General features: G+C 45.4%; 2 protein-coding genes across 4 annotated transcripts in view; both read right to left on the minus strand.

The window, feature by feature from the left end:
- Nucleotides 1-935: 935 nt before the first annotated feature.
- On the minus strand, nt 936-3,197 carry cln8 (CLN8 transmembrane ER and ERGIC protein). 2 transcript variants are annotated; one of them, XM_047327212.1, is made up of 3 exons: nt 3,059-3,197; nt 2,032-2,718; nt 936-1,594 (listed from the first exon to the last, which is right to left on the minus strand). In XM_047327212.1, the coding sequence occupies exons 2-3, from the start codon at nt 2,569-2,571 to the stop codon at nt 1,268-1,270; spliced, it is 867 nt and encodes a 288-aa protein (XP_047183168.1). In that variant the 5' UTR covers nt 2,572-2,718; nt 3,059-3,197; the 3' UTR covers nt 936-1,267. The 2 variants fall into 2 exon arrangements, with proteins under 2 accessions (XP_047183168.1, XP_035467077.2); XM_035611184.2 differs by having other exon boundaries at nt 2,032-2,721.
- A 2,349-nt stretch (nt 3,198-5,546) lies between these two features.
- Nucleotides 5,547-23,719, minus strand: part of dlgap2a (discs, large (Drosophila) homolog-associated protein 2a) — a 147,803-nt gene continuing 129,630 nt past the window's right edge. For both annotated transcript variants that reach the window (XM_047337762.1, XM_035610334.2), the window contains 6 exons: nt 20,484-20,869; nt 15,615-15,703; nt 15,063-15,502; nt 14,858-14,949; nt 11,172-11,324; nt 5,547-10,628 (listed from right to left, as the gene is read on the minus strand). In XM_047337762.1, the coding sequence (XP_047193718.1) occupies nt 10,422-10,628; nt 11,172-11,324; nt 14,858-14,949; nt 15,063-15,502; nt 15,615-15,703; nt 20,484-20,869 (1,367 nt within the window). In that variant the 3' untranslated portion in view covers nt 5,547-10,421. The remainder of the gene's footprint in view (nt 10,629-11,171; nt 11,325-14,857; nt 14,950-15,062; nt 15,503-15,614; nt 15,704-20,483; nt 20,870-23,719) is intronic.

Genomic DNA, 23,719 nt, shown 5'->3' on the forward strand with positions numbered 1-23,719 from the left:
ATTATCTCCATTTTGAACAACAGAGCCTTTGTTGAGTGAACCAGTCCTGAGTTTTCTTTGAGTCGACAGAAGATTCAGATAAAGAGGCTTTCTCTTTCAAGGCTATGACAAATCATTTCTTCTGCTGGATGAGAATCATGATTCGACTGATGCCATTATCCACTTAGTATCCACAAGCTCCAATGAGTGACCTTCAGAGTCTGAATCTTTAAGCATAACTCAGTTTTCTTGCCTACGCTGCCCAATTAAGTGCTGAATGCACTCCTGTCTGTTGTGAAAGCACCATTGGCAAAGGCCACACTCTTGACGAGACTTTACAACAGAGTCGTTTTGGTGACTACTCGAAAAGAACATCACCTCTCACCTCCTCCTTTTCCCCCGGAGCACACGACGTGTTACTGCCCGTCTTCTTTTACCTGACTGAGCGACCAGACTTCACCTCACCATCAGCAGCATCGAACCAGAAGCCGCTGTGGCTGCAAAGAGATTTACAGTGCAATACCTCCTCAGGCAGGACAGGATGTAAATCTTTAAATACCATGGGTAACGGAGGTAAAATCAATTAAAGGGCCCATATTATGCCCCCTTTTTGTTACGTTGGTTTTCAGGTGTGTGCACTACTTGTTTTTGCCAGTCCATGTCAAAACACCTCAAGGATCAAGCCACACAGCCCCCCCTTTTCTGCGCGGTTGCCCCAGTAGCAGGAGTCAACTTACGTCACTTGACGCCTGGGCTGTGAATGGCTCGTTTACAGACCGTCTGCACGGCCAACCCAAACCACGAATCAACGACTCGTTGTTTTCTTTTCATTCTTCCTAGGCTGCCAGACACCCCAGGTAACCAAATATACCTGGAGGCAGGCTGAAAAGGTGCCTGGAGCATAATATCGGCCCTTTAACTCTGTGCACTGATTTTTTTCCTTATAACAAACAGGATTAGAATTTGTAAGTTTGTGCTTTTTAATGGCTCTTGCAACATCTGCTATCTTGCATATTTGTCCTCCTGCAAACAAAGCATTTATAAGACTGGTCTGGTAATATGGATATTTCTCAACACTGTGTTGTGAAAGTGACACGTGCAAGCAGGGACCCATTCCACTGCCTTACACAACCGCACGCACCTATGAAGAAGCTAACAAGATAAATCTTAAAAATATCCATATTACTCCCACCATGCTAAAAGTCACTTCCCATGTCCATTATGAAAGAAAAACAAGAAAAAACAAATGTGGCATCAGTCGGATAAGAAACAACCTCAGCGGGAGCCCTCAGCTGGCGTGAGGTTTGACGGAAACCACAGGCCGGCCGTCGTCGGCGCCGTTCAGGGGAGCCGGCGCGTTCCCAAAGTTCCAGTCCACGGGGTTTAGCAGCTGCATGGTCTTCTTGTGCGTCCAGATGGGGTTGATGATGAGCGTGAGAAGAGCGAGGCCCGTGAAGAAAAGCAGCCGCTGGGGCAGGGCCACGTGGGCGCTGAGCTCCCCCCAGTGGGACAGGGCCACCCACCAGAGGTAGTAGGTGAGCACCATACGACAGTGGAACATGTGGATCATCACCCACTGGTTGGCTCTCCAGATCATGGTGCGTGCCCAGCCGGCCTGTCAGGGTGAAAGAAACGCAGATCAGTTTTTATGTTGTAACAAAGATGATGTTTCAATACCATAACATCGTCTACATCTCAGTAACGTACTTGTATTCAAGTCAAAAGTTTGGGAAGGAAGGTTGAAAGGTTAGAAACTGATTCAGTCACTTTTTATGGAACTTCCTCTTTCATAAGCAGCGTCTTGAGATGCACATTAGGAACTGAAACCTGGTGACGTTTCGAGTGATTTGTTGGGTAGAGATGATCATTTAACATTATCGGGTGGTATTACAGCCCTGAGACTCTGGTAAAGTACCCGCACTTACAAAAGACAGGTTAGGAACTTGCAAATCCTCTGAATCAAGATGAGGGAAAGAGACGTGTGCACGATGTGTAGAGCAAAGTGATTTAGTGCAGTTTCACTCCTGACACAGTGACTCGATGGCCCCCTACCTTCAGTAACATCCAGGATATGCAGGTAAACGGCGTGCTGACCTCCAGCAGCAGCGTGACCATCGGCAGGAAGTGGCCGAGGGAGTCCCACACCACCGCCCCGGCGTACCCCGACAGGGCGAAGAAGTGGTGCGTCGCCAGCGGGAGGTCAAACGACCAAAACGCCACGCTGGAGGCGTGAAGCGCCACATTCTCGAACGCGAAGAAACCCGTGGCCGTGAGGACGTTGAACCACGACCAGTCCTCCTGGCCCCGCACTTTGTCTGCGGTCAACGCATCGTCCCCGGTGAGGGCCCACAGACCGGCCACGGTGCTCTGGACGCCGAACGCCGCCCGGGTGGCTGCCAGGTCCCAGAAGACCCTCTCCTTGGCGAGAAGCGACCTGTAGGTGCGGGACAGCGCCATGGACAGGAGGTGGGAGAGGAGGAAGGTCGCCGCGTAGAAGGCGAACCCCAGGCCGACGAGCCGGAGGCGGTGGTCCCACTGGAAGTACTCTGCACTGGGCCGGGGAAGAGGGCCGGGCTGCGGGTCAGGATCCATGGTGATGGTCGATGGAGGGGTGGTGGTGGGGGTCACTGGGGCTTTAAGGTGTGATGTGGGGTGGGTGGGGGGCTCAGCTGCAGGGGGGGCTGTGAGCAGAGGCTGGCACGCGCATGGCGTGTGGGTCACGTGCAAAAGAACGGAGGCCTGCTGAAGATGACACACACATCACATCCTCAGCGACTACACACGAATTAAACACAACACTGTGGGCCCACAACTACACGTGACATTCTGTCGGTTGACTCTTCAACAGTTCTGTCGCTCTCACAGTTGTTTTTCCTCGTAATAACTCACTGACTCCAGTTCTACGCCGAATGAAAAGAAGCACAAAAGGTCTCAAACGTGATGAGTCACATTGCAGACTCGCGGTACACTCAACCGTGAAGTCACATTAGCACAACAAACAAAAAGGTGTAGCTAAGAAGCTAAGCTAAGGACACAAACAGCGACAAGGTCCGAAGCAGCGAAAAAGAGAATGGCTCACCAGGAACTACCGAACTCGTCCGGAGAACACCGAGTACCGAGCGGCCTCCCGTGGACGCGTCGGGCCGGCGATCTGAAGCGACAACAACCGGAGAGAGGAGCTCCACAATTCACATCACACGACTTCAATTTTCGGTCATGTGACCGCCAAACAGGAAGTCACGCCTCTTTTGAACTTTCCGTGCAACCCATTGGTCTGCGCCGCCGAGAGACAGAATCCTACTGGTTGTCTCTAGAATTATCAGTTAAAGGAAGGGCTGCAGGAATTCACCCAACTAATTACATTTGCAATAACAAGAATATTAGGAATAAAGCATGATGGGAAATTTTAAGGATAAATTCGAGTTTAATCCAGGGTTGTATATATGCCGGGGTGACCCACCACAAGGAATTGATTTCATGATTCATTATGATGTTGATGTAGTTGTTGTGCATTTAAGGGGCACGGTGTGTGGTAAAAGAAACCAACATGCTCATATAAACTACATGTTATTCATCTACACGTCACAAATATGTGCTCAAATAAAATGTCCACAATACACTCGATGAATTCAAATCATTTCAATCGATATGGAGTTATTTTAATGTGATTCAATTGAGAAAGTAATGAGCAGAATTGAATTGCAAAAGTTGCAAAAAGAAGACAGAGAAATTACATTCTGAACTATCATGTCACTGCCAATGTTGATAACACACATTGACACAGACATAGTACTATTAAAGTCTTGAAGACATCACTCACATCAATGGGAACTTCACCATAAGTCAGAACTGATAAAACCTCTTGGACAAAAGGTTAAAAAATCTTCAAGATGTAATACCTTGAGGCAAATTATGATATGATGAATATGGTCAAATATTTAAGTCCAATTAAATCTTGGTAGTTAAGGAAGAGAGGTGAATAAAGAGAAATCCAACTGCAATATCTGTAACTTGAACAATGCATGGAATTATTTCTTTGTCCAACAGGTGGCGACCTCACCTCATATATTTGAGCTTGCAGGAGACAGGTCAAGGGGCTTAAGTTGAGTTCCTGGCATGATGAATGGCTGCTGAATGTTTCTTGTTTTTTGTGAGGCCTCTAAAGAAATTGACTACGAGATCATATAAATGACAATCTAATGTTAAATTTCAGAGAAAAGTATAATAAGTACATTTTACGTTCAAAGGATTGACATCTACTTCAGTCCCCTGTTGATCTTTGCAGAGTGGGACATTACACCTTTTTGTTTTCCTGACAAATACCTTGAAGGTCAAAATGTCGCATTAAAAAAAACAAACTTTTGGGAGCTTGCAAATTGCAGTGTTGAGTCACACAGCCTCTCCCTTTCCTGCCACTTACACCTTTAATAGTCTTTTAAGTGCATGCTGTTTGGTGATTCCAAGCATAGCTCTGCCTAACTTCAGAGTCAGAGGAGGTTTAATCTGCCAGAGTAACTGAAAACACGTGTGCAGGAGCCTTTAAGACGAGCGATTAGGGAAAGTTTGAAAGCAGAGTCCTGATATATCCTAGCAATGATCATAATCTTGCATGCAACAATAATCTGCAGAAATCCAACTATTAAAGAAAGAAATCCCCCATTTAAATCTACATTAGACAAGTTGGCAAACAAACCAAATGTGCTACGAGTGGAATCAGAATAGGTCCACGAACCCTGCTGTTGTATTGGAACAATCAGATTACGATTAAACTAGAGTGTATGAAAAACATTTAGTATAACTACATACCATTTACAGCCGACCTTCCAATACAAAGTGTGTTGTTCTGTAGCAGTTTTGCCATATTTTTATTGTGAAATCTGTTCTCAGACAAATACCACGTTGTATATTAGGAATCAATCTGTTGTTCCGCCGCCAAAACTTAAAAGATGATCTGACCAGAATTATAATTCTTTTTGTGTTCTTAAAAATTTATTACACATTTATTTGTTGACTCCCTTAAAAGCTCTGAGAAAATAAACCAAACAAGAAAAGTTTGTAATAAAGGATAATATGATACAATACAACACCTATAACCTTCCAAGGCTTCGTGGGTCGACTAAGTCAAGAAATACCAGTTATCTGTTTTAATGTTGTGGCTGATCCGTGTAAATGCCAAGTCGCTGGTGACCCTGCTGACCCTGCTGACTCATAACCAAGAACAGTGAACAGAACTGTAATGTCTTTGATGATTCAAAGAAACCCTTCATCTTTAGCTCATTGCAACCTGCACACAGGTAGAAAATGCATGAAATGTCAAGAACAGTTTGATAAATTCACTTAAGTCCACTTCCTCCTAATATCCTTCCACTGGGAATACTGTTGTTATTGGGTGAAGCAATTCAGTAGCTTTTGCTTTTTTGCTGGTGTCGGACAATGTGTAATGAAACCAACTCATAACATTTTACTAATGGTTTAAATATGTTTTACCATAACAGCAATCGTCTAAGTTTAAAATAGTGTAAATGTATTTGGTTTTTTTCAAGCAGCCACACAGACAAACGTTTCCAAACTTTTTCTCCAAAAATTTAATCGCAGAATTATTTACACTGGATGACCTCAGCAATGATCAAACTACTCAAAAGAGGCAAAATCTTTCGATAGCTCAGCTAGGAAAGAATGGAGGGAGATGCATATGTTGTTGCAAACTACTCAAATAATACAAAAAAATAACCCAGGGGATACAGTAACTTGCACTGAAATAACACACATTTAGAAATGCATATGTGATCGACTTAAATAAATACGTAACAAATGTACATCAGTGGGACAGTGTCATCGTCTGTGACAAAAAAAAGCCTACATTCAGAATCAGTATTTCGCATGCCATCATATCAGCTTATAAAACAAACCATAACAAAGTAAAAATGACAACTAAACATGAGCAAGAGCAGAAAATAGTTATGTCTTTTAATGAAGCATATATTATATATTTATATATCTATATATATATATTTCTTTACAAATTAATGAATATTTGGAATTATATTCATCCTCACTATAGATATGATATACAAGAGATGAAAATAGTTTTAGCTAAACAACTACTGTTTTTTTCTTTTCTTCATTTTATCTAGTAATTATAGAGTCGTTTCACATTCCAAGTTCAAGGAAGTGTTGTATCAGGCTATATCTCAGAGAGTCTGACGCTCTTTCCACGGCGTGTTTTTTACGAAAAAAAGTCCCCTTGAAATATTTCACATCGTGGGCTCGAGAGCCCAAAGCAGACGGACAGTCGCATACTCGAAGAGAGGCCACAGGATGTCAACGTGTGGGTCGAGATCATGGGCGATGGAGGACATGGTCCGCTGACACAGGCCTGACGAAGGATGTGTGAACGTGGGGAGTAATGGTTTTACAGTATGCTGGATAAGATGGCACTTGTAGTTATTTGCTGCCCTTACGATATTAGAAGTGACTATGACGACATCTCCTGCCCTCTGGGTTTTCAGGAGGTGTTGATGGGTGACCTGTGAAAGTACCATAATCTTTTAACCTAAAAAGAATGAATAAATAATTGCAGCTACAGTACTTCTTACCGAGTGAGGAATCCTCCAACGCTCACAGTATCACATGCACGCCAACCGACAGATTCCAAAGTACAACAGCCACACAGCCAAGAAAATACACCATCACTGAAATCAAGGGGAGGCCATTAGAGCTTTGGACAAAATGAGTGCAAGAAAACAAAAAAACACACGTCTTATTAGTGGAAAAATGAATTTCACAGGGACAAGTTTGACCTCCAGTAACCTTGACAGCAGAAAGTCGTTTAATAAGATGTGAGATCTTACCGAGGTGGGGTTTTTTTCCAGAGAGGAAATGGGTCTAAAACTAAATATATGACATATCTGCAAACCTTTCTTTCTGACTGTAGCTGCAAATTCACTAAAGTCTCTATTGCACAAATCCCCTTTTCAACATTTGTTCCCGCTCCCACACGACTTCTGGCACTGATCTCGCTACCGCTGTTTGAAATGGTTCAGTCACGGTCCAACTAGGCAAACGGTCTCATCGCAATTATATGAATGTCTCTTCAGAGGAGCCAGAGAACTGCCTCAAACCGAAAAGCAAGGCGTCGGATACAGTCCATTTCGTCCGCGGCCCTGGTCAGTTTGCATACGAGGGAAACACCTCGGATGTGTTCCGACGGCAGCCCCTCGGTCAACGCAGCCCAGCGGAGGTCCAGATTGAAATTTTTGACAGTGCTGATGCTTAAGCTCTACAGTGAGGGGCCGCTACTCAGCGAAACATCTCTCAAAATAAGCGTTTGAAAGGCCTCGGAGGCTTTTGATCCCAACCAAGGACCCAAAAATCTTACATAAGCTGCTTTGCTTCAGTCAAGGGAAGGCTGAAAAAAACACACACCCAGCGCAGCGCCCGGGCGAGCCGCACAGAACAGCCTCGCAGCTCGAAAACAACAGCGTACGACACAACGGCGTACGACACCAGCAGTCGGGGGGCTCAGCGCGGAGCTCTCGGCTCCTCTAAGCCAGCATATGTCAGGCCGAGTCTGTCGCTCCCCCCGTCTGCCTGCGACCGTGGCAACAGCAGGGGCACGTCTCTGCTCTGCCAAACTGCCTGGCATCACACACACACACACACTGGCGCTTTCCAGAAACCTGCTGTCAAACTGTTAAAGGTCCCTGCCTCTGTAAGGGGGTGGGTGGGGGTGGGGGGGCGGGGTGTTTAAACTTAAGTATGGCACAACATGTCAGAAACACCCTCACCCCACGGATGCCTTTGGTTACTCGAGTATTCGTTGGACTGAAAAACAAATACTCCTCAGCTCTCGGAAACGTGTCGTCTGAGATCCGCTAGGAGATTCGAAGGTGAATAACAAAGTGAACAATGCGCTCTGACTTGGTCAGAGGTTGACGTCGTCCAGGTCACGGCTATCCGAGGAAGGTGGAATCAAGGGGGGGGGGGGGGGGCGACTGGACTCGGTTGGTCGTGGAGGTCGGGTTTTTTGAACTCCGGAAAACAGTCTACCGTTGACTTGGAGTCGTGATTGGTTCAGGGGCCTTTTTTCTTTTGTCTTCCTAAATCTACCAGAGATCCTCTGAGGTTAAAAAATTTGGATTGTATTTTTATCAAAAATACAATCTGTAGCACGAAAAAAAGTAAATGATATGCCATGGTATCTAAAATATGTTTTGCAGTCAAGTTGCAGGGTCAAAATCACAGCGGCGAACCTTTTGTCGTGACTGCTCGGTGTGATAAGTCTCCCCGGTCCAATGCTTAGTGAAGCCGGGCACACTGGCGCGATTAATCAACCAAAAGTTTTCTGAGTCATAAAAATAGTTTTTTGTTGAAGTGATGTTTCGATTAGCTATCGGGACACCGTGTTGCGTTGATTGTTTGTCTCGTACGGTATTGATTAAATAAAAAGCAGCACCATTTCGTTGATGGATTATTCAAAGTGTCCACCAACAGACCCTCGGTCTTCAGGGCAGCGCTTTGAATGTAGGGGAAGAGAGAGAAGCGGAATTGTAGTTTTTCGCTCAGGATGGGATTATCGTTTATGATTCATTTACTTATAAAAACCTGGGAGGGGACACTGTGACCACTAGGACTCGGATCCAAGGCCCACAGAATTTAAACGTTGGCTTTCCACTTCTGCATCCCGTACCAGGATAAGGGTTGCACCAGATATTCGTAAATATCCATTACCACGTCTACTACTGTGAACTTGTTTGCATGGTGCAACCCCCCGTTTTAATTCACGTGGAATTCTCCACTTACAGTAAAGCTAGGTTGAATTTACAAAGAGCTGAGTGCAACCGACAAATAACACAGATCTCACAAAATATATCACACACTGGTCTGCACAGCCACAGACAGTTAATATCCTGTTCCTCGTGTGTTTCATTTAAATGGGGGACTCGCAAATGTTTTAGATATCGGGGCCTTGCTTCCTTTCATCCCTGTGGAATGCCTTTGCCCCAATTCCTTTTCATTACTTCTCCGTCTTTCCTAGAAGGAGTCAACTAGGCAACTACGATACTGATTAGATGGACTCTCAGCAACTTTTTCAAGAAATATGAAAATTGCGAGGCTCTTTCTTTATTTAAAGAAACTCGAATGCAGATACTTTGTTTATGTTTTGATTGTATTTTTCTATCACTCATTAACTGTGTCGGGGGGGGGGGGGGGGCACTACTTGGAGGGGGGCCTGAGAGAAGCATATTGGATGAAAACACAGCAGTTTGATTTTGCGTGCGTGTGTGTGAACATGCTGCAAGAAATCCAGATTTGTCAAAAGCAATGGAGAGGGCAGGGAAGCAGTGGACATGTGGGGGGAGAGACAAAATAATTACACAATGAAATATTCTTATTCTTCCCGCTCACAATTCAAAAATACAACAGTACTATTGTGAACTTGGGTATGTACATTTCCCTTGGAAATAGAGAGAATTGTAATAAGTGCATAAGTGCATTTGTCTACACATTTTGATCTAAGGAGTTACACAAACTTTCATGTTTTGTTCTTTGTCTTCTACTGCACTGACGTAATGAACATGTTGCCACGAGACTTGCATGTTTTCTGCTTCAAGTAAATGTCCATATTTAAAAGTTGGCAACAGGAGCATGAGATAACTTGGAAAGTATTTTGACATGTGCACGGTAATGAGCTGACGGATGTCGTTCGTCCACCAATCCAGACCATGAGAAATGTTAGACTACAACCAGATTGGGTAGAAAGCTGCATTTTTCAACACTGACCAGTCCAGAGCTTATAAGGGCTGCCTGAATAACCTTGAGTGGGTGATCAGTGCCACTTGCACATAGTTGAGGTATTTCAAGCATTGGCACTTTTAAAAGTTTTGAACTGACAACAATTCTGTGATATTCAGCTTGTAATTAACATCTACTCCAAAAAGAACAGAGGGGGAAAAAAAAGTAACTTTAAATGATCTAAAAATACTGAAGGTTCACTAACTTTGACCATATTTTAACCACTTGAAATCAAATATAATTTCTCTCGTTTACTCGTTTTAGCTCAAAGGCCTGGTTGCTGGTAGGTTTTCAAAGCTGCACTTTTTAATTGGCACTTTGCAAATGCTGAAAAACTACAGATGTACCCATCCAGGACATCGGGCGAGAGAGCTTGTAGGCTGGATATCGGGACCACCAGCAAACCGAGAGGAAACCCAACTGACCCATGTCAGACATACACTTCTGCTAACACATATTCTGGCGATGGGAGAAGAGGCTTGGCACATCCTACAGGCCGATGGCGATGGATACTGGGGATGGCTTTTTTTTCGAGAGCGGCCAACAGATGGATAAAGGAAGAGTAAAGAGAGGAGCAGTCTAGAAAAAAGGCTAGTTTTTAAAGTTGTTTGAATGTGGGAGCAGGGAGACACCCTGACCCTATCTTCTCAAAGTCTAGTCTGAGCCTCGGGAATATAGATCTCGATGCTGTCCGCTCGCTCCGAGGCGGAGTTCTGCCGGAAGGAGGCTGCCCGCTTGGCTGCCATGAGCCGCCGCCGAGCCTCCTGCCGGTGCCTATCGGGGAGGTCCAAGGATTTCTCCCGTGTGATCAAACTCCTCTGCCGAACTGTCTTCTTTGGTACTGGAGCTGGTGGCTTTAAGAAGAAGAAGAAGAAGGAGAAGAGAGAATTACTGTGAGGTGGTTTTACAGTCTACAGAAAATCTCCCATTGTCAGAGCACTGTATGAAAATCACTGTGGTGTGTAAGGTTTAGATATTCTTTTAAAAGCGGACGTCTTCCCCCAGGGCGATGAATATTTCCTTTGGGCCCTCACCTTGAGTAAGAGAAAAACTGCGACACTATTTCCCAAATTATAAAGCATAAATTATTAAAAATACTACGAAATGTACATTTTTTACAGTATATCATCCCCCCAAAAAACATGTCCGTCTCCCTCCCCCTTTTTCTCCCTGCTCACCTATTAATATTTAATCCCTAATCAAAAATGTTCCATCAAGCATCTTTCAAAACCTCAAACTTCCGACGGTTCCCTGCTTCGGTCTGTTTTGTTAATGCCTCCAAAGAACCACACTGAACCTTTCCAATCTGTAGAGTTTGGTCAGGATCGCAACACAAAACGCATGCAACTGACGGAGCGGTGACACCGTGGAGCCGCGTGGCTTCGGACACCCCTCACCTTCTTCTCTGGGCTGTCGACGGGCCTCCAGTTGTTGTTCTTGATCTGCTGCAGCTGCTCAAACTTAATGGTGACGTCGTCGATGGAGAGCTGCAGCAGGTCCCAGAAGCCAGCCAGGTCCTGAGAGGTGGGCCGCGGCATGGCGCTGGGGTCCTACAAGAGATGCAGGGGAGAGGAGTCACAACACAGGCGGCACCAATGGACATGAAGACACCGCCATCACTGCACTTCGGCTTAGATCCACTAGATGTCCTTATCAGACTCATCAGAACAGGCAGTTTGGGGGCTTTTGGTTGGAATGACAACTCGTGATGGAGCTCGGTCCTGTCATATTTTCTTGGATGAGCTCCGAAATGATAAACTGCCGATGTCAGTTTGGTCCAATTCATCACTGCATTGCTCAAAATTAAATTAACATCAGATTGAGGAGCGGCTCATTGTCTCTGCTTCTACTGTGCCATGAAAATCTGAACAAACACTTGTTTGGAGGTAACACGTGTCAGTCCACATCCTTGTCTTTGCTTTGAGCCTTTTCTTCTATTACCCCTGTTTTGCTCCGTTGTTTATAGAGCAAAACAGTATCAGGAGAGACGATTCCAAAGGCTTGAGAAGAAAATACAGAAGCCATCTTGGCGATATAATACAACACCTCAAATGCTGATTGTGATTAGGTCATCACAATGAATGTGATTAGAAAAATACAGTACCCAGTAGCTTTATAGCATCAAATAAAAAACAAAGAATAATATATATATATATATATATATATATATATATATATATATATATATATATATATATATAAAACAACGTCAACATGTTTAAACAATGTCCCTATACCCAAAACATTTTCCCAAACAGAAATTTCAGTTTATCCAGAAAGACTTAAGTCTAAGATTCACCTCTGATCATCTCATCATTAAATGTGATTTGTGTTTGGCAGCAACATGTCAATTCGGTTGAACAAGAACTGGAGTGAAACCCTGAGTGACCACTGGTACAGTTTCCGTACCGACGGTCCAAACATCAGAGCATCTCCTCACCCACCACACTGTGCTATTTACTCGGGACCTTTAAAGAACACAACGCTTATAATAAGAAAGGTCACGAGTTTGCTTTCTGTACGATCTATGGACATTTAAGAGGCAACGTAAGAGTACGAGTCCACCAAGAAACCAAGCACTAGTGACACAGTGTACGATAAAGGTGTCCAAGTGTTGGTATCGGTCATTGTTTTAGCGTACGACGGTTGACTATAATCCCAGCAACATCCCCACACTCACACTCAACCCTGTGACATTTAGAGTAGGTGGCTGGTGAAGGGCGCCGCAGCCTGATGCTCCAACAGATTTACAGAATAGTGCTGCTCGGTGCTATCTAAGCTACAGTCGCGGGGAAGCTATAATTTATATCCCGTGTATGTTTTATTAGGCATTATTTCCTGCCAACGTTTCATCAGGATGCTTGCAAATTGCTATCTTACCTTGACTTTAGAGATTAATGAACATCTGAAAGCAAAATCTCTACAGAAATGTATCAGATGGCTTCAAACAAAATCTGCATTGCTAAATGATGCCAAGAGTTAAGGTTTAGCAACGTCATGTAATGTTCTTTTAATGTTTTTAATGTCATACGTCACGATGCGTGGTACTCTTCTCGAGAGTCATAGTTTTACTTTCTTGTTTGTAGAGCGTTATGAGATGAGTAACTTTCTTTTTTTCTACAGCAAAAAAATATATAAAGGTAATACACTAGATTTGAAATATTATGACCTATCCATCATGTGGGGCAAGAGGGGAAGGTAGAAGAACTACCTATTTAGGCTCCTCCCCTTTGGCAGGCGCTTCAGATCCCTCGTCATACACACAAATAGTATGAAAAACAGCATCTTCCCCAAAGCAACTTCTCTGACAAGACTCCACTGTGCAACATGTATTTATCATACTTATCATGCCACCTTAAACCCCCCCAGCCTCGACTCTTAATAATATACTCAAATCATCTATTTATACTTTACTTTATTTTATAATTCTTTTGCGCATTTCTATATTTATAATACGTCAATCTAAATCTTTATAACAGGCACATTTTGATTTGAGGATGACACTTCATTTTGTTGTGCTTGCACATAAAGTTCTTGAATTTTGCACACATTTCTGATATCTGTAATTACCGTGGCACCGCCTCAGCACTTGATCAGGTTTATCCTGACCCCCAGAACATCTTGTGATGTTCTGTGAACTTTTTGCTCAGAGGTCTTAGTGCTCTGAGCATCTGGAGCTGACAGATTCGGGAGGAGTCGGTGAGCTTTAAGCCCCGGCTGTGTCAGTGTGTGTTTTTCTAATCCGGGAGCTCCTCCCAGAGAAGAGCTCCACGCATTTCCCCCCCCCCCAGCATCTTTATGGTTTTGTTTTAAGTCAAGCTTCATGAAAGTTGATCGACGAGGTGGAGAGAAGCGGGCCGATGAAACACAATTTAACATCTTTTTTTTTGAGATGCCAATTCATGAGCATTTAGGTTTTTTACAAATGAAGCCAAAATGTGGATCAAAATTGTCCTTCCTGGGTTTAGTCCTGTGGTGAAATGGCGCAGCTGCTGGTGATGGAAAAGTTGTTTTAGTAAAACTTGAAAGCGCTCGACTCAGTCTAAAAGGCTTCACAGTATCTAATCCCCGTGCAATTCCCATTCCCCCTGAATGAGCAGTTTCTGATCCACACTGCGAAAAAAAGCATCCCTCTCCTTTATAACTCCGCAGCGACCTCATGTGAAATATCGGGTATTTGGCTCGGATCGATGAAACGAGTTGGTGAATAGTGCAATGAAAATGTGAGGCAGGGATCACAGACCCTGCATGTGTTTCTTTACTCCTGGTTGAGCAATAGAGCAGCTGCTGTCGGGGTGTTAAGGTCTATTTAAACCCAGGGTTTTGCTCAGCTCTCACTTCTTTTCTCTTCTCCCCTCAGGACGGAGCAGCATCACCAAAAACGCATGCACCACGTGCATGATGTTCATCTCAGAAAGACGCGCAGCTCACCTGCAAATGTGCTAGAAAGATATCGATTCTCAGCAGTGTAGCTTTCCACGATCAATGACATATTTAGGGGGTTTTGTTTTAATTTGTTAGGGGCATTACATGTGTTTTTAAAGGTATGGAGAACAGAGGTTGTGAAGAACAAAAGTTAATTTGCAACACATTCATATTGTTGTTTTTTTTTAAATTCACATTACAGCTGTGGCAAACCCATATGTCTCCCCATCACCTGTGATGTTTGTGATGTTTTCTGATTCCAGCAAATAGAAAAAAAAAGGTGAATTAAGTCTGTTGCTTTATTTAAACTCTGATCTGGACTAAAACACTGGATGTGACCTACTGTGCATGTGACTCAAATGCTCAGTTTGTTTGGAGTTGCTATGAAAATCAGAAAATCTGACTTTTCTGCCAAGACTGAGACATCCTTTATACCTCAAGCTCCATGTCGTCACGCTGTTGGAGCGTACCAACCTGCCCTGTCTGATGCCCGACTTAGTAATTCGGACTGCACCACAACTTATACGAGCCACAGTAAGCATGAAGGTCAATAAAAAGAAAGATTGACGTAAAGAATCCTGTCGAATTTTCTAAAAATTTCCAGGCAGTTGGGGACAAAAATCTGATCAGACGGAATATTAGGTGACTGGTTTCTCACCAGGTTTTGCTGACACAGCCAGTAGAACTGCTGGAACTTCTGAGACATGAGCAGCTGAGCACTTCCAACCGCACTTCGGATCTTGCCTAGGACTGAAACACAAACAGCATTTCAAATACTGTACATCACACACACTGTGTACAGTACATAAAAAACAACAACACATCGAATGAGAAATATTTGAAGCTCTCAGTAGATCACTCACTCTCCTCTGACAGGTCATTCTCTTCCGCCTCTGCCTCCATCTCCTTGCACCAGCCCTCGATCCTCTTGGTCTCCGTGTGGAGCAGCTGCATGAACCAGCTCCCGTCCCTCCGCAGGGAGGGGGACGCCCTGCCCGAGTCGACCGACGAGACCGCACTCTCCCGCGGGGAGGGCGGCTCCAGCTGCCAGGTGTTCTCGCTGGTCGCCTCCCTGGGGCTGGTGGGTTCGGCGGGGGTGCGGTAATCCTCGCGGTAGCTGAAGAGTCCCTGGGTGCGCACGGTGCGCACCGCCCCGTACTGCGTGGGGGTGCTGGGCTCCGAGTGGCGCTGGAAGCCGCCGCCGAACTGCAGGCCCTTGTCCTCCATGGTGGGGAAGCCCTCCAGCTCCATGTCGGCCTGCACAGCTGTCGTCACGCTGTTGGAGCGTTTGAACCTGCCCTGTCTGCAACCGCACACAATAGCACACATGCACAGGCCACGATGACACACAGTGACAGTGACAAATGGGGCAACGACATTTAGCTTCTCGAATAAGGTTTGAATTTTTATCTCACCCTTTCTTATCATCCTCTACCTGGATCCCCACGGAGTGGTACTCCGGCGAGCCTTTGCTTTCCGACTCGGAGTCAGTGGCTGCTTCCACCTAATACAAAGAAAATGAAACAAACCAACAGCGCTTCTCATTATGGGAGCCACGATTCCCCCCAGTGTTACTGGGTTTATTGGTGTGGGACTGGATGGGAGCACACTAACTGTACCGGGGCTGTATCAGAAAGTAAACACCGCATGATTTATGGCACCTGCAAAGGCAACACGACGGAGGTTGCTCACTGCAGAGCATTTAATGTTTCTACTGTATAATTAACATAAAGGGATGAAGGAGGACGTGCTGCATGTTTCACTGCACAGTATATGAAGTCTAAATCGGTCAAACGGCATAGAGACAAAGTTCACTGGGAAACGTAGACTGCCGTATATTGGAGACAAAAGTTGTATTATACCAAACCAGAGCCTGCAGGGGAGTTGACATTGGATTTATATTGAGAGTGCCAATGAAAAAAATAAGCAATAACTAGGATCGACTGGAGACTTGGTCTGATGGTGACCCTGACTCAGATCCTGATAAAAAAAAAAAAAATTCTTTCTTTGCTTTCTATCTCTGTATAGCATTTATAATTTCTCTGCTGGCTCACTGTCACAATATGTGTCTGTCTTTGCTGTGTTAAGCTTCCCTTTGTCTTTTTTTTCTTCTCATTTCAGTCTTCTCCTCTTTATTGGCCAATTGTGCATTTCTTTCATTTTGACTGTAGCAGAGACGGTTTGCGAATCAACAAATTTGATATGGGCGATATGATCGCTGGTAGGAGGCAGAGTGCTGTTTCTTGCCTTATGAATGGAGCCCCTTTGTAAAAACACCTTTTCCACATATCTTTTAATTAGATTGTTTTTTTCTAATGGTATGGGGTGTAATAAAAAGGAGCCAGTGTATATCTCTATTATGCAGGGAACATCGTACCTGCCTTTACCATCCACATGAGGCCTTTAGAGCCTGTGACATTCACAACACTCTTGACATTCTTCAGCTCAATGTGGCAGTATGGCTTCGAGAGAGTCAGAGGCCCCGGTTCAAAACAGGCCGCGCTTCTGCTATGGAGAAATGTCAACCGTACCTTTCGGTGTGGAAGTGGTCAGCGTTAGGGCTGCGGGGGGACATTTTTGGTAGAGCCATTTTGTATTCTGTCGGGGCCATTTGGGAAAAGCTGTTAGCAGGCAGGAAAATGAGCGCGGAGCAGCTCGGCGAGGTGACCTCCATTACTTTGTGTGAGCGGCGGAGCCAAGTCCACAACATGAAGAGAGAATGAGTTTTCACGTCTGTGATGGATGAGGACTGAGGGAAGACGAATCAAGCAGGAGGCTGGGAGACTTGGGTCCACTAGGCTTTCCTACCCTGAAGATGTGTGTGTGCACACACACACACATATTTATATAAAGTAAAGTAAAGCTACATCAGTGATCACAGTCCCAACGTCAGCGCAGGTGCGGAAACTGCGAGCATCAGCGAAAAAGTCGACGCGAGCGCCTTCCATCGAAAACACACAAAACGCCACCGACCAGTGACTGCGTTTAAGCTCGACACAACCTCATCACGTCGCCAACTAAAAAGTATTTTTTTGTAAATGAACCATTCAGCGCTTCGGAGCACGAGCGTGTCGCAGCTCTTAATGTCGCGAGTGTGCAGCTGTAGAGTGGCCCCCAAGCGCCATGGGAAGTCAAGACGTGGTCAGAGATCAAAGATTAGAAAAATAGTTTAACCTCTTTGAGATAGGAGGGCGTCCAAGGAAAGCTGCTGATCAATAGGGAAGCAGGCTAATTCAGGTTAATTATACAGTCCCTCCGGTAACAGGTGTAGCAGACTGATTGGTATGACGAGGTCACCCGAAGCTACCTGCCTCATCGATAAATCAATATCTAAGTCCCAAGAGTTGCTGCAACACATTATTGTCATCTCATCTAGCTGCTGAGAGCGGCCATATGGGCTCGACGTCAGACAGAGCGCCGTCTGCATGGAAGTCAAAGGCAACGACCAGAATCCTTTTCTGAATTAATCAACAATAAATAATAAAAACAATTAAACTGCTAATCTTCCTGGAATAATTCCTCCCGAAATTCAAACAAATGATGCAAACTCACTCTAAACGACACTCTAATATTGAGAAATAGCTCCATTTACTCTATAATTAACCAGGACAAACAGTCTCAACAATGCCAAACTGTAGAGTCACTCAATTATTAACATATTTATAAAATTCACGGAAACAACACAAACACTCAAAGGTAGCTGACCAATTTCCTGAGACTATGATGTTCTGAAAATCAAACAGACAGGCAGCGTGTTGGTGGACCATCGTCGAGGGGTTGGATATTGAACTAAAGAGAGCTCCTGGGACATGTGCTTCAAGAAATGTTGATCCAAGTAAGACAGTGAGCAAATGAATGAACAGACGACGAGGTACCTGGTAACTGTTAAACTCTTTTACATTCAGTTGCTATTATCATGTTTGTTTTAGCTTCAGTTTTATTTTCGGTTGCACTTCGGATTTAAGTGTTGTGGATTGATGTGATTATTCAAAATGATCTTGCGGAGGGGTTGCGTTTGATCGGAGACAATCAAACCTCTTCTGAGGACAGGCAAAATATGTGACAAACAAATCTTGATTTTTTTTTACAGTTTGGGATGGACGGCCATACAAGCTGCAGAAATACAATCTACTCAAAGTTTGAATCTAGTGAGCAACAGCGGGGGCCGATTAAAATATCATCCTAAAACAACAACAACAACAACAACAACAACAACAACAACAACAAAAGCAAATGTCTAAGGCGCGAAAATATTTCCGGGCACAGTGATGTTCCCTGCAGTTTGACTTTTACACAGACATCTCTGTTAAATCAAAGTCTAACAATCTGTGATCTTTTTTCATTCTAAGGCAATTCTGCCGCAGCGATACTGAAGTCTTAAGTCTGGGTGAGCACAGGCACACGTGCAACGATGCTGTTAGAAGTGTAGTTGTGTGTCCACTTGACCCGGAGTTCACCCGATCAAGTTTCTCTTAATCCTTCGCCTTGATAAAGGTTATCACTCTCCCAGGTTGTACAAAGTTTAGGGAAACAGGTCATTTAAGAGAGCATAAAGTAACCTAGTGACTTGTGACAAAACGGAATGCTCATAAATTCCAGCACATCATTTTAATGATCGAATGTGTCGGATGCTGTGTTTGATTGCTCACATTTACACATCCCAGTGAAGTCTTGGGGTGAAACGTGCTGCTGGATCCTCCCGAAGTTTGGAAGTGACACAACGCAGCGAGTGCAGCAGGATCAACTGACTTTGAGGGGATCATTTATTCGCTGGCCGACTCCCCGTCGGACAGTCAGGGTGCTTCGGTGTAATGCGGGTGTCAGACCGATCCCCCCCCCCCCCCCCCACAGCTATTACCCTTTAAGGTGTGCTTGATTTATCTTAGGAGGAAAACCTGAACAGCACCCAGCGACATTCAAACCCCTCCAGGGTGAGATTGACGGAGTGGTCGGCCCTTTTCTTTCTCTGCAAATATCCGAAAAAAAGGTTTCTGAGCTCACCTTTGCACTTGTCGAAGCAAACTGGACGGTCGGCAGGGAAGTGAGTGAGCGTGTGAATGTATAGATTTATGTGTGGGAAAGTGAATGAAAATGGAGTTCGCATATACGGGGAAGAGGATAAAGGCAAGGAAATGAAGTAGAGACTTATTAACTCTTTTCAGTCGGCAACTTTGGCGTTCTGCTTTGATAAACTACTACAAATGGCCCTGAAGTGACGATGTGAGCTGCCACAGACTCCTGCGACCTTTAGACTGCCACATGAGACCAACGACACCGGGGCCTCGGCTACGGTATTTTGAAGAGTGGGAAAGACAAATCCATGGTGAGATCACGGAGGGCGGGCGGTGGAGAGAGAGAGACAGGGAGCAGTAATCGGAGTGAATAGAAAGAGAGAAAGGTACGGTAAGTGGAGAGGGAGTGAATGAGCCATGGTGTGAACTATCATTCACTAAGACCCGCTCCTCCTGGAGGAGAATCTGAAGTGATGGATCGCAGTAATATGAGTCGTTCTGGCTATTTTTAGCAACCGAAAACAGATTGTGAGCTGTGCGCGTGTATTTGAGCATTAAAGCATTACAAAAAAACACGCGCTCTGTAGATTTGCGGTTGATTTGTGGTTGTGTATTGAAGTGCTCCTGTAGTCTCATGTCGGATCTCTTCATCACACACTCTCAGGGTGTTTTCACATCCACCTTGTTTGGTCCTGAGCTTCGGACTTTTTGGTTTGGTCCGCCGCACCACGGTCCAGTCCAGCGGACCAACATTTTTGTCCGACCAAATGAGGTGGTCTCCGCCCCGGATTGAGACGGAACCGTGGTTTGGTTCGTTTGCAGTTTGAAAACACTTTTCTTTCGATCATTCGGACTTCCGAACTAAATGCGGGGAGTCGAGGAAGCATCGAAACTGGAAGAGGACAGAGAAATGGAAGAGAAGCGAAAATGAGCCATTGTACCACATGGGAGGGGTGAAATATATAAATACAATGAATGAGGATGTTTATTTGGTGCATTCGAACTAGTGTAGAGTGTTGCACCTGACGTTGGCGATGCTGCTGGTAATACCATGACGATATTACAGCGGCAACAAAATTAACAACATGAACCCGTTCATTCATTTTCTCCATTCGAAACCCAAAACCCAATCAATGTCAAGCACAGGTGGACGCAGCCCACCCAGTTGACGATGACAGGAAGAAATTCTTTCCTGCACTTCCTAAATTAAACCAAAACGTGAACAAAGACATGAACCTTGGTTCGAAAAATGCCTTCAGAGACAAGACTCACCTGTATCCCTATAGACGATCGCGGGGTCTTGAGGTACTCCTCAGCCTTGGACACCAGTATGGCCTTGTCGCAGGTGAGCACCGAGCTGTGGCTGTCTGTGGACGGGTGCCTCTTTCCAGCCATGACCCCGGCCGCCTCCATGGCTATGGTCACGGCTTTGGTGCTGTCCAGGCTGTCGTTGGAGTTGTAGAGGGCCCGGGCCGGGCCGAGGCCCAGGCCCAGGCCGTCGGGGGCCCACGTCCCGCCGTGGGGGTGCCTCCCGTCGTGGTACGCGTCCTGGGTGGACTCGGTGCTGCTCTGGGCCGTGATGGAGATGAGGGGTTTGGAGGTGGTGCGCGGGGGGACCGGCGGCGGGTTCTTCTTGTAGTTGGGTGTGTAGGTGATGGCTGGAAAAGGTGGAAAGACACTTTGAGTGTTGACGAGACAGGATTGCCACGCGTTGCTATTATGGACTGGGAAAACCCTTGTGTCATTTTTCATGTTTCGGTTTGTCACAGTACATTTTTTCAGAATAAGGTTTTGGGTCTCTTCCTTGAAACACCCGGGCACTGGACTTTCTGGCAAATGTTACTCAAAGGGAAGTGGCTACACCTCTGCTGCGCTTCAATACACATTTAGAGCTCCAGTATTCACACAAAACTCAAAACAAACACCTGCAGCCGCACCAATTGTTGTAAAGGCAAATGAAGCGCAACAACAAGGTTAAGGGCCGAGGACAACCCCGCTCCGTGGCACATCCCGACCGGATTTTTTAGCTACGCATTGTTCGCTTTTGCTCCTGTGGTTCGTCGACAACGAGAAAAAATGCGGAACATCGACCGATTAATCCTTTAATCTTCTCAACCACCCGATTTTCTCCATTGTTATTTCCGGGGTTGATAAAATACAGCTGGTTGTTAAATGTTGGCGCCTGACGATGTTGGCGATCTGAGCTCCGGGGCTGAGCGAGTCATTTCCTTTCAAGAGGTGAGCTTTGCCTCTTCACCAGTCCGGTGTGGACACCTCCCTCCGCCTCCTTTGTTCACTTTGCGCGCTCAGATAAGGGCGAAAAATGGCCGGATAATGAGATGAGTCGATGGAGTAGGCGAGAGCATCAGAGGCTTAGTGAGGCGACGCCCTCATCAGACGTGGACGACGGTGAAAAATGGAAGGCTGACGGCGCTCATCGTCTTATTCCGTCCTCTTTTATTACTCCCTTTCAAGTGCAAATGACAACGTGGACTTAATCCACAGAGAGACACGGGCTGAGGAAAGGGTCACGAAACGCCTTCCAGGCTCTGACGCATCTTTATGTCCAAGCGAGGCTTTGGGAGAAAAGCTCGCTCGGTGTAGCAACAGGCCGAGACATCTTAAGGCCCAAGCTGCGCTGAGCGAGTTCTGATCAGAGCTGAGAGCGTGCCAGGTAGCTGAGAGCCAAGAGGAGAGGGAGGGGGCCGGGGAGGCAAAGAGGAGCGACAGTGAGTCACGCTGCAGGTCAAGTTATGGGTTATCGTTTTCCCTGACAGAGAGGTTGAACCCTGTTCCCGTTCCAGTCTTACAAATGCTTACATCACACAAAGCAATTAGGGAAGTCCTTATGAGGCCGAGAGCCGATCTGTTTTCGGTTCTAATGAGCTGCATCCTTCACGCAGGACCCCCCCCCCACAAAAAAAAGTGACGGCACAGAATGAATCGCATTTCACTCTAATTGAATTGTAGCCCGAACAACACAATTACAGAGCAAACCCACGGTTGTCTTTTTTCTTCCTGTTCTGTTTTTTGTCAGTCGGCAACCCCCCCTTTTTTTTGGAGGAAGAACATCCTTTACGTTTAGAATTAAGCCGAGACTTTCACCTCAGACCCGGAACAACTTTTGGCCCTCCCTCTCGGACGCATTTCAGTTGGGCTTATAAATAGTCAAGAGACGTGTGGTCTATGAAAAGCACTCTGCTCCGGGTGCTTTATGACGCACGCCGTCCATTCACAAAATGAACTTCTCAAAGACGGAGGGAGGCATAAGTGAGGAAGACGAGGTGAGAGGACACGGGGCTGCGGAGGGAAGCGAGGGAGCAGGAGGGAGGGGGGACTGGTGCACGGAGGAGGAGAAGAGAGGGTGAGAGAGAGAGAGGGGGGGGTGTGTTTGTGTGGAGGAGAGCAAGGATAAATCAGGGCATGGAGAAAGTTCAAGGGAGGAGAGGGGGCATGATTCAGCAGGACGACCGAAATAGAGCAATTATTAGCAAGCCAGTCGTGCAGAGGGGGAGTCATAATTCTCGTGCCCTTCTTAGCAGTGGCAGGATTACTCAGCATTCATACTCACTCACTCACTCAGTGTTCTGGGCTACGTACACCACCGTACTATCAAACTAAAAACGATTCACAATAATCAAACAGAAATCTGACAATTAGACAGGAGTGATGATGGCGCAGACGGAAAAATGTCATAAACTGCGGCCACTGTAACAAAGTGTCACACTCTGCGTTTCTATGGAAAGTCCAGGGCCGAGTCGGGAAACTGCCCCAGAGTCCCAAACCAGAGCCAGATCCAAGGAATTATGAATTCCGTCTGTCTTTGTGACGAGAGTCAGCAGTTTCCCCATTTCATACTGATGACAAAAATTGGCTCCTTCTAAAATGGCAACCCACCGTGATGTCACCCATTGCTTGGTGAAATGCCGTTTTGAAGTCTTGAGTTTGGCATTTTGACCGGCGTCATGCACGCCCACCTACACCTGCAGCCACGCACCGGGTGGACGGTGCTGGCTGTCAATCACCCTGTAGTCACGCTCCATTGCATGAAGTACTTCATCATCTATTCTACTGTAAATGGGACCATGATGAACATCATGCTGCATAAACGATGTCTGAAAAGTGGCAATTCATACCATAAACTCCTCAGGAAAATGTTCACTGAGGTTATAAATCAAGTGAGAAGAAGAATCACTTTCTCATAGACTTCTGTAGAAACAGACTTCTTTTTTACAACCAGTGGAGTCGCCCTCTGCTGGTCATTCCAGAGAATACAGGCTTCGGGCTCTTCCGCATTGGGTTCAATTTCCGGACCCAGAGTCCCATTTTTCAATACAGTCCGTGGATGACATTAACCATGTGGTTATTACTGAGTAAGACCAGAAAATGGTTTTCACATTTGCAGTGATTTGTGGTAATTTCGTGAAGAAGTGAAGAAAAGATTGAATGGTTAGTTTAATATTTTAGAAAGGCAAGTTATGATGGACAACTTTCCTTGTAATTTGAAA

The sequence above is a fragment of the Scophthalmus maximus genome, chromosome 15 (genome assembly GCF_022379125.1).
Source record: "Scophthalmus maximus strain ysfricsl-2021 chromosome 15, ASM2237912v1, whole genome shotgun sequence".
NCBI classification, from domain to species: domain Eukaryota; kingdom Metazoa; phylum Chordata; class Actinopteri; order Pleuronectiformes; family Scophthalmidae; genus Scophthalmus; species Scophthalmus maximus.